The sequence below is a fragment of the Cariama cristata genome, unplaced genomic scaffold (assembly GCF_000690535.1).
Source record: "Cariama cristata isolate BGI_N322 unplaced genomic scaffold, ASM69053v1 scaffold35453, whole genome shotgun sequence".
NCBI classification, from domain to species: Eukaryota; Metazoa; Chordata; class Aves; order Cariamiformes; family Cariamidae; genus Cariama; species Cariama cristata.
The window spans coordinates 4,635-16,200 of NW_009609631.1; the positions used below are offsets into that span (position 1 = coordinate 4,635).

The 11,566-nt window shown below is 37.8% G+C and overlaps 1 protein-coding gene across 1 annotated transcript in view; it reads left to right on the forward strand.

The window, feature by feature from the left end:
- The first annotated feature begins 690 nt into the window (after positions 1-690).
- BAZ1A (bromodomain adjacent to zinc finger domain, 1A) overlaps positions 691-11,566 on the forward strand; it is a 39,645-nt gene continuing 28,769 nt past the window's right edge. Inside the window, exons 1-2 of the mRNA XM_009697595.1 lie at positions 691-737; positions 1,548-1,826. Coding sequence (XP_009695897.1) covers positions 691-737; positions 1,548-1,826 — 326 coding nt within the window. The remainder of the gene's footprint in view (positions 738-1,547; positions 1,827-11,566) is intronic.

Genomic DNA, 11,566 nt, shown 5'->3' on the forward strand with positions numbered 1-11,566 from the left:
AAATGATTCCTTCTTTCTTACGAGTGTTAAACCCATGTACTGTCAAATATATTAAGCAGATGCAGGTGATATAAAAATCTGAAATTTTATAGCTATTAAATATTATTCAGATAATATCTCTCTTCCCCTTCTGTCTTTTTCCTCTTCTCGCAGCTGGTGTTCTTCCTAAAGCATCTCTTCCTCACTCAGAAGAATCCTATGCTCATACAGAAAGGATTATCTGAGCCAGGATGCTCCATTGTCCTCAATCTGAAATTTCCATTTTCATTTACAAAATGTTATGGTTCATCTGTCCATCTGCAGCGATCATTGTCATCTGTGTCAGTCTAACTGATGCACGTTTGCCAACTTGAATTTGCAGGGAGCCTGCAAGAAAAAACTCGGAAGTGTGAACTGTCCAGTTCTCTAAACCCATTACTGGAAATGATTTGAACAGTTCTATCCTTTCAAAAATGGGAACGCTGTGCAGTGTAAATTTTTTTTCTTAAAGGAATGAAACTTCAGTATAGGTATTTCGGGGAGTATGCAGTGTTCTGAAAGTACCCTGTGTCTGCCTTGAAATAGCTATTTTGAACTGATACAAGGCAAAACAAAACTCGGTTTGTCATGTTGTGTGTTGCACACTTATCAGTACTAGTCTGTTAAGATTTTTAAAGGAAAGCAAATAAAAATCATTGTCTGAACAGGGGCATGTTGAAGGATTGCTCTGCTGTTCGATCACTGATCCATAGTATATGGTATGTTTTAACATAGTTTTGTGAATAACTACATCATCTACTTCTAGAAAGTATTTTAACAAATTGCTGTTTTTCTGATACCTGTCAAAAATCGACAGATACTGACTAATGAAAGTGCTTCTTTCTTGATTCCAATATAATAACTAGTAAGCAAGGAATAAAAACAATGTAGTTTTAGCATTAGTTGGAAATAAAGGGAAGGAGGAGAATCAATATTTGCTAATGCAACAAGGGAGGAGAAGAATCTGTAGGAAAAAATAGTTTAATGCTTTTCCTAAGAGCAATGCAAACAGTGAAGGAATAAAAACTATTTAGAGAACTACTTGACATTCATTTTTTACCTCTCCCGTCTTTTCATTTGAGAGCTAGGGCACTCAAAATCTGAAACTTACTCAAGTTTCAACGTGTTTCTGTTATCTTAAGGTTATTTTATGTTTGTATGGTTTTAGATCCTCCTGGTGCAAATAGTTGTGGAAATGTGGGGGATGTGAGAAGGATATGACGCATATTAAACTCAGTGTGATTATTCATGTGCATAAAGCTGCTTATATGTGGATATTTGTTTGCAGCACTTCTAGGTCTTGATGCTGTTACTGTAGTGAGAGGAGACTTTGGTTTTACAATAGCAATTTACCATGCTATGGTTAAAAAGTGTTAAATAACCCTTGATTATCTACAACCTGTACAGGAGTAGAGCTGCTTTTGCCTTTCAGGCTTGCAAAAGAAATTTGCTGCTGTATTAATTGTGAGCAAATAGAAAATGTTAGCCAGAACTCAACCATTTCTTTCTCCCTCCCTCTTTCTTTTCAGTGATTTTTTTGAACGCACCATTCTGTGCAACAGCCTTGTGTGGAGCTGTGCTGTCACAGGTAAACCAGGACTCACATATCAGGAAGCACTGGAATCGGAGAAGAAAGCCAGACAAAATCTTCAAAGTTTTCCAGAGGCACTCATCATTCCAGTTCTCTCTCTGGCCACCCTTACCCATCGCTCCCGACTTCATGAGATCTGTGATGAAATCTTTGCTTATGTCAAGGATCGGTATTTTGTTGGTGAAACAGTGGAAGTAGTTAGAAATAATGGTGCAAGGTAAGTATATTTAAATACGTATTTCTTTCTGTTTGGTGTGCGCTTTTTTAAAACCAAAATCAGGATAATAAACTCCCAACACATCTGAGGTGAGGTGTGATGCTTAAGCTAGTGATACCGTTACTGCTCCTCCCTACTTTAATTAAGAGTAGGATTGTACTGCTGGGCTTGGTATCTCCTTCCATAGCTTAGAAGCAGCTGCGGAGGCAGGACAGCTCTCTCAGGTCTTGACACTGCAGTTTTTTGTCCATATGGTGGATTTGCAAAAGAGTGTCAGTTCTGTGTGAGAAAGGTGGGTTGGTTGGAGAATGAGATTTAATGAGAAACTAGGGGAAGCTATGAATTAAAAATCATACGAAAGTTGTGATGAATCATGCAGAATGTAATTCATCACATGGTGTTTTGTGTACTGGGAATGACCAAACTATTGAAAGCTTAAAGAATTGCTGAAGATTGGATTTTTCCTTTTTTTAAGTAGTAGCGAAAATTGTGACTACATTCTTGGAGAAGTTGAGAATTAATAATAAAATATTTGTAGTAGATGATTATCTGGGACTTGGTGTGATGTTATGTTATGCTTACTCTTGTATTGATGCATATATTGGAAGTGTTTTTATTGTTATCTTAGACTGAAAAGTTGGAAGAATTTTGAGCTTCAGATGCTTTCTTTCTTATATCATTGGTACATCTGCTCTGTAGTATAAATAAGTTGTTTTACAACATGTAGCTAGCTTGAGTCTTTCTTTAAAGCAGCTTCTGGAAGAGGACTAGGAAGGGTCCACATTCTGTCTAAATAAATTTGCAGTGTCACCTAACTGAGGTTTAAAATGGGAGACTTAAAATGCTTCAACTTGGAGATACCTGCAGAATGTGTGCTAAACCCTTTATGGGTTCAGCTGTTGCTGTGTGGTTTTTTGGTGGGTTTTTTTTGTTTTGTTTTGTGTTTGTTTTTTTTTTAGTTGGTTGGTTGTGGGGTTATTTTTTGCTTTTTTCAGGAGGAAGGTGCCATCTTACACTACAGAGTAGACAGGACTTCTGTGGGTAGCCTGAGGTCTCTGCGTAATCTGGTATATATTGGGTGATGGGAGTGGGCTGGTTCAAAATGGTCATTAGAGAGCACAGTTACTCTTTATGAGTTGTTATAGTGGCTGATCCGGATCTTATTTAAGGCAAATTTTGTACTACACCGGAAAGAAAAATCTGTTGATGTGCTACAGGAGGTAAGTTGTAAGGAAATTTTTGTGGGTATCTGCATAAGGTCAGTGCTTAATAGGGAACTTTTCTGTATTTTCCCTGCTCTCTTCCTTTCAACCAGTGAAGTCCCAGTCTACAAAGCTAGAACAAGAACAACTTCAGTAGAGTTGCTGCTTTCTGTACAGAAAACCTGTATGGAAAGTTTGTTTCTCTTTTTCTCATCTTTGCACTTGTCTAATGACTAGACCCAGGTTACCACTACTATTACAGTCATTTTGCTTAGAGAATAAGGTTGTTTTTTTTTTTTTTAGCTAGAAACCTGAATATTATGAACTGTCAGTGTAGTTCAGCTGTTGGTTTTCATTTGCTCAATGAAATGCCTTTGTTGTCAATATTTGACGATAGTCAGTTTCCAAACTAATAGTAGAAATAATGTTTTAGAACAACAAGCTTTCTTCCCCAAGAACAACCCTCCTGTCTTTCTCTTAGTTTTCTAAACTCTTCACTGAAGTATTTATGTGTATATGTCTTAGCTTTTCAAAGCTTAAATGAAAAATAGGCTTATATGTAGTAAATACAAGTCTGTCTTGTTTCTTCATCTTCTGAAATTCAGAATCCTTTTCACTCTTTTATCATAAATTGTTTTTTAAGTTTACCCTAACAAAATGATTCCTACTTACCATGTAAGCTGAATTCTGTTCAGATAAAGTTGTGATATGATTCTGTCTCATGAAGATAGTGCTATCATTCTTTTACCAGCCTTTAATTCAGTCTTCTTGGTTATTCAAAATTATGTTGAGATACATATCTAACTATTTTGTGTTTATGTTCCGCTTTCACAGATCAATATATTAATAGGATATAGGTTAAGTTTCTTAAGCCTTTGGGGTGGGCTAGATATCATTCAAAATACTGAAGATTCAGATAAAATCTATTTCCATCAAAAATTAACGTGCTAGAGATTGTATGTTTTAAAGCTACATAAGTATAGATTTGTGTTTGGTAAAATGAAACATGATAAATTAGCCTTAGCTGATTGTATGCCACTGATGTTCTAAGGCCAATGTATAGCAGAGAGCTAGTTCAGACCTTTAATACTAAATCCAGGAAACAGTGCAAATAGCGTGGTAATACAGAGGGATTTTTATGCTTAGAGATACATAATTAAAGACTACAAAGTGGGAGGAGGTGAGGCATAGTTATTCTTCTGCCCAATTAACAGTTGACTTTGACCTATATTTTGAAATACTACATTGGGGATTAAGTATACCAACTCATGTTACTTGTAAATAACACAACTGTTCAACAGAACGATTTGTGCGTGTTTGTCCTGTGCAGCTATGTTTTTGTGATCTTTTCTAGGTCACAGTCCACCTATAGTGTAATAGCATCCTATCAGACCAACAGAGTTTGGCATATCATGAAAGCCAAGTTGTGTTGTAAACTCTTCTGCTGCATTTATGTATGAAGTTTTTTGCACGTGTAATGTCAGCAGGATCTATTGTTATCTGAGCTCTGTGCATCATTTAATGCGAAGCCTAGAACATAATGCATGTGTAAGCAGAGGTTGCTCAAGCAATTTAAGTATTGGTATTTTATAACTCCTAACTTTGCACATGTAATATTCTTGCAGGATAGGTTGCTTTGATGCAGCTTCCTAAATTTTGAACAAAGTAAATGGCAGGGAACCCAAACACTGGAAGGGTTAGCCTTTTGACAATGTAAATGTTTTTATCTTGAGCATATGAAATAGTCTATAGTACTGTAAGCAATGGACAGGTGATCTAGAAGGACTAAGAGGACAAGTGCTTTGTGCAGAGGCTAGGCAGAACATTCTTTTGAGACCAGTGGTTCTTGTATCTAACCTGTGTGTTCTGGTGGTTGCAGAACCTGATGCCCCATTGCTTTTTCTGGTCTTATGTCCCTATCAAACTCTTCTGGTTTCTAGCCTTTTGTTGTGCTGCTCAGTTTTGAATTTGCTGCTTCTGCCTTGTTGTTGAGGTCTGGTAGGAGGAACTCAAGAGACTTTGGCAGATACTCTGTCTTCCTCTTGTTTTGGTATGTCTGGTGTCTTAAGAGCCCTTATCAACCAGAAAGAAATTGCAGAGAAAGCCCCTCAGTCCTATGGTGTGACTTGTTCAGGCAATCTCTGAAAATGACATGTACAGTTTGGTAATCTAGTAGCAGCAGCAGGGAGATAATTCTGCTTGCCCTTTAACTCTTTCAGATGATGTAATGATTAAAAATGGCCAGCTTTTTTGGTTTGTGTGTGTCCAGCTTTTCTAGCCAAACTGGTGCTGACTTTTCTCCAAAGAACTGTAGGAGTTGTGTAACAACATTTTCCTAGTACTGCCTTCATAAAAGACAAAAGTATTGTTTGAAACATCATATAAAATGGACAGAAAACTTAAATGAATTTTGAGTTGCCAAGGAATTGAAAACAGCGGACACTATAATTACTGTTACTTAGAATGTCAAATTGCTGTTTATGAAAAGTACTTTATTGAAAAGGCATGGAAATTATTTGAGATTTTGGTGGGGGGAAAAATTAGAGCAATATTTCGTGTTAACCATGGTCAATTAAGTTGTAAAACAAGCAGCTAATGTTTTAGCTCACACTTTATTGAAGCAGAGGTGAAATGTTGACCATATCTTTGGAATTGCTTCCTATATTTATGCTTCAGAACTGAAAGTTTAAGACCCGTAACATACTAGTTGGCCTTTTGCTTTTCCACAAGGAATGGCATCTCTTGCAGTTACATATCCATTTGTTGCTGTCTTAGTACTGTGTTGTATTATTGGTACTTCAAACTTGTGAAATTGATTTTTGATATTTTGGCATCTGAAGTCAGTTACCTGAAAGTTGGAACTGTGGTGTAGAAGGCCTACCTGAAATAACCTCAGTGAATGCCTCAGACACACCAAATAAAACTTTCAACAGCCTAACTCACTCAGCTGTAGGACCTGTTCTTTCCTGCTTGAAGTCAGCAGTGTGCTTTTTTTAGATTTTAATTTGTTGGAGGAAAAACTAGATTTAAAGAATGTGTAATCAACCAATTGTGATTTATCGTCAATGGTCTGAGTCTGGGTGCTATCGTAAGAAATAATGGCTGTCTTTATTAGGGTATACAAGTGAGCAGTGCGATAATTAGTTGATTAATCTGTAAGCTTGCAGTCTGACTTGAGCAGTGAAGAGATCTGAGGTTTTAGGTTGGACAATTCTACTAGCTCTCCCCTGCCTTAAAAATAGCTTATGTGATGCTGCTTTCCCTTCCCCGTGAAGGCTGGGGAACATCCAGTTGTTGTCCATAAGTTAGTATGCAATTTAATTAAAAAGTCAACCACCTGCGGACGAGAATAGGTTGCTTAAAGGTAGTGAATAGGGAAGAAGTAATCATACAGAACCTGGCAGATATGAAAAAGGAGTATCTCTTTCCATTGAATTTGACCACTAGATGACACCACCGCAAAAGAATACTTGCCTAATATCTGTGAGCAAGCAACACTAGAATGCTTTAAGAGAACATAGTGTTTTTAAAATGAACCTACTTACAGAATTAGTAGACAAAGTTCTCTGTTAGGAAGATTGCTGCATCTGATCATACATTAGATATAGGTTAACATCATTTCTCTGCTCTGAGTGATCTGATATTGACCATTGCCAAGCTAGGAAATGTAGTCACAGAGCAACCTTGTCTCTAAGTGAAACTTCTTTTGTTAACTCATCAATTGTTCGTCTGATGTCCCGATGCTTTAGGACTATTCGTAGTGGATTAACCAGTGCATTAGGCCAATTAAGAGATTTGCACACTGTTTTCATCGCTCTAAGTCTTAACTGGAGCACAGGAAGTGTGTTGCTGGTCGTGACTATGCCTAGCTGATATGGAGTTAGGATGGTAGAAGATAATCCTTGTAAGAGATAAGGTTATAGGTAATTTTCCAACTTTTTCATTCAAACTGGCAACAAGGTATTACTCGTTTTATATATATGTAGTTGTCTTCTGAGCACTAGGTTAAGTTAATATAAGACCACTAGGTAGTAAAAGGCAAAGTGTCTTCCATGTTTAGACTCTAGTGAGTAAATTTAAATTATTTTCTAGTCCACCAACAAATTTTCCCCTTTGACATGTAGACTTCAAATCTGACTGGATGCCGAGGCACTGGAACTAACGTCTACAGAATCAGAAAGTTATAGTGTGTTTTTTGTAGTGGTAAAGCTTAAGCATAAGTTCCTGCATACAAAGAAAGTTTCCTACTTTATTTTGAAAGATGAATTGGAATTCCAGTAGCAAAGTTAGCATGGTGCTTCTGAAACAGCGTAGCTGACAGTACCGGAGAGCTGCTTACCTATCCATAGAACAACTGCAGTTTGCATACTTCCAGCATTACTGTTTAAGGATCAGGCAACTCCTGGCCTGGGAAAATCAGTTTAAGGAATTCACTTTCCACTGCCCTTAAGTCCTTTGGGATATAAATATATTTGTATTTGTTGACTAATAAATATATTTGTATTTGACTAATGGAAGCTATGAGATGATGATATCTGGGAGAGAACCTGCAACTGCTTTCTTATAGATCGCTGAACAGCTGTTACAGCTGGTTTTGGGTGATGTCAGTCTCTGTTAGCTCTCATTTCTGTGCACGCTCTCTACTTTTATAACTATAAATTTAAAGGTATAAGTTTTGGGTTGTTTGTTTTATGATTTTTTGTTTTTTAATTGGTACAATACTATGAACCCAAGGCAGGGCGGTCAAAATGACACATATACTGGTGTTACTGTTAGTGCTGTCCTAATTCAACAGGAGACAGCTGATGCAGCTACTATGTATGTAGGATTCTCTTATCCTAAGCAAAAACATGCTTCTTACTAGTTTCTTTGAAGCATACAATCTTAACTATAACTTGACAGACAAATGAAGATGCTAAAACTCGAAAACAGCAGCTCTTACTGTACTTCAGGAAGCCATTATGTGCATAAAACTTATCTCCTTGTTGTGTGCTTTTGTTTTATGTGTGCGTTAAACTGTGTGAGTTAGCTTAGTAAAAGATGTCACTTATTCTTTTAGATCTTGTCTCGCTTTTATCTCTGTAATTACTTTGAAGTGTATGAGAACTGTTAGGACAAGGATATGAGTTACTGCACTTACCTGACATTTATTTCTTAAATTTACTAAAAGCTGACAAAACAGAATGAGGCTATAGCTTTTTGGTACTTCTTGGTACTTGCTACTCTAGCTTTTGTATTACTCTTTTGGGGTTTTCTGTATTTAACTAACTTTACATACTATTAGAAAAGGTGTGTTTATTAATATTTTGCAGTTTGAAAAACACTGCTTTCACTTGGGTGTCTTTTAAAAAGTTAATTTCCTTTTGCTTCTGACTCACTTATCATTGTTTGCTTTATATTAAAACTTGGCCTCAAAGTATTGCAGTATTCCCCCACCATCCCATGTGAAACAGCCTTCTGCGTCCACGGGATGTTTTTTGTCTGCTTATTGTAAAGCATAGAGAGTCACGTTTATAACTCACCTGGGCCTTCAAGGGATCTTGTTTTTTTTACTTGAAATGAGGACATAGTAGAGTGCCAGACTGTTATTTCTATCACAGTTGTTAGCGCCAGCCAGATCAAAAGCTGTTGTGCAGAACACTCAATTGACGACAGTGAGAAGTGATCTTGCCTCTCACAGCTTGTAACTCCAGCCTTGGTTGGATGTAAAGGCCTTCTTGGCATTTGAGGAGAACTTCTCTGAAAGTGCCGGTAATTGCAGGGTCAAGGTTTCCGCTTGACGGCCTGTGATGGCTGTTTTTGGCCCGTTAAAGAGAAGTCACACTCCGCTATGTGTTTTCTTCAAATTGCGTTGGATGGAGATACCTGCTTGTCCTGCGACTCGTAATACCTTCTGTACATGTATTTGGGTTGCTCAGCTGAATGAAAGAGAAATTTGGGTTTTCAAATTTGGTTGTTTGTTACCCTTTGTTCTGGGTTTTCCTGAATCACTCTCATCTTGGACTACTGGTGAGTTTGAAGCATCTACCAGGTCTTGCCCAACTACCTTGTTAGGTGTGTGGTTTCCCCGGAACAAACTTTCCTAGTATCCCAGTATTCACTTGCCTAGATGTCACTTTTCAGTTAGGAAGGATAAACTACTGAAATCACTGAGCTATTCAAGAAATTATAGTGTGTCAGAGACTCTAAATGAGGGAGGTCTTGCTACTTCTCCTTCCTCCTCTGCTTTTGTCTGTGGCCAGCATTTGCCTCTTGCACATTGATTGCTGGAGTCAGTTACGTTCTTTCATCTGTGCAGCTGACCAGCCCTACCCAAAATTCATGGAAATCAATGGGAAAATCTCAGGTTTTTTTTTTCATTTTTGAGAGGAGGAGATATGCACTGGTATTTAAAAAAAAAATTACATTGGTGATATCTCTTCTGGCTTTGTGTTTAAAACTTTTGGGCTCCTGTGGTGGTGTTCTCTTTCTTCAAAAGCCCCCTGGATTTAATCATATAGGCCAAGCGCTTCCTGGAACCTTTCCCATAACTTAAGAGGCCTCGAAGAGCTTGGTTTCTGAGTGTAGCAAAAAATAAAGCTGTAAGCATTAAGGCCATCCTTGGGACAGGTCAGAGGACCTGTACACTTTTGTTAGAGCAGCCTGTAGCACAGAAAGAGGTGTGCAAGCCTGTTTGAGTATAGGGTAATCCTTTTGCAGGTTTACTGTTCCAACTTTTGTGTCTCAGTGCCTGAGCTAGAGTTGCTGGGAGTATTGTGTAAAAGTTCATGATAGCTCTATTCTCAATTTATCTGATCCTTTTCTGAATACCTTTGGGATTCATTTAGTGTGGCTGTAAGCTTTTTTTTCCCCCAGAATATTTATTATTTGAAGAAAGTGCTTCCTAACTGAGGGGGATATTAGGGTACGTATTTATTTATTTACTTTAATCCTGCTGTCTTTTTAGATTGAGGTGCCCCCAGTTCTTATTTTATGGGAAATAGTGAGTGAGCATGGTTTGACTTTGACACAAGCTCTGTAAAGATCTTAAGATACCCTTTTTAGAAAGTATTTCAAGTAGCATGCTTCGTTTGAGTGTCTTGCTTCAGCTTTCGGCTCTGCTGTTTTATGTGCCTTGTGATATAAAATAAGAGCTGTAATAAGGGAACTCAGGGAATGATTAGGTTGTTGAGAAGAGCAGACCTTTGTTCGCACTAGAAGCAGAGTGTCTTTGCCTCTCTTAGCCCAGGGAATTGGCTGCTACTAGCCATGACTTGACTGTAGCCAGGCTAAAAAAAGTCTTCATTTGTTGATTATTATTTCTTTAATGCCAGAGGGAATGGTTGCATCACTTTGTTTATTCTCCTGTCTATCACTGACCATTAAATTTCATTGGATTATGCTTTTATTTAGCCAGGTAATGTGAATTTCACTTGATTCCTTCCCCAAAGATTTCTGGTAATGGTTTGAAGGAAGGCATAGAGGATGGAGAATCACTTGCTTTCTGTGATAGCCTATTCCATTAGTCATTCTCCCTGTTTAATAATAAAAAAAGGGCGGGGGAGTGGGAAGGCAGCTGTATTGGGGATTTTACTACTTACTGAATCAAGTGTATAGAATATATAATTTACATTCTTACAGAAGGAGATGTGATACCCTGTAAATTACAGGGCTGCCCTATGGATAAGCAGGTAAATGGAGTGTTGGAAAAATACTTGGTGACTAAATATTCAAGTCTTTTTGTCCAGGAGGATTGATTCGTATACGTGTATTTTAGCCTCTTTGTCCTTTCATTGCGCTGTGTAGCGTAGGTTGCGATTTAACATTCATGTGGCTGTTTGCCTGTTACTGCAAATTTAGTGTATATGCACTCCCTCTAGTGGTCCTCAAATAGTAAATAAATTAGAAAAAGTGGGAGTTTTTTAATTGAATTGAACTCTCTAGGAAATATATTTTATAATCTGAAACAAAAATAATTCCACTAGGAAGTCTCTTTAGCAGGTGATCTTCGTTGGATTTAAAAAAACAGCCTAATAATACACATTCTGCCATGCAGTCAACTGCATATTATTTAGTATGAAGGGGATGCTTTGATATTCTGAATATTGGAAAACAAGATACTGTAATGATGGACTTTCATCTTAGGACTCAGCTGGAGTTTGGTGCTGGGCCAGACCTTAATAAGCCTTGTTGGACTTGGAGTTATTTTGCGAACAGCCACTATGCTCTGTCTCCATTACATACTACTTGGGCGCTCCTGGTTATTTACACGATGTCTATTTAGGTTTGCACAGTTAATTAGCTTGGGCCTTACTCGCCAGGAAAATGTGTCTTCCAGCCCCGCCCCAGCCAGCTTTGGAAACAGGGCTGGCTGCGTTGGAGTGGCAGTGTGCCTGCCGTCAGTGAGTCCAGCGGACTCAGGCTGACTCTACATGCAGGCAGCTCTGGTGTCCCCACAGATAATTAAGTGTTGGTCATATTATTGTCCTTAGGAATAGATAAGGATGTTAATAATTTTATGTTGTTTTCTTTTTTAAATTTTATTTTCATATTTTTTTA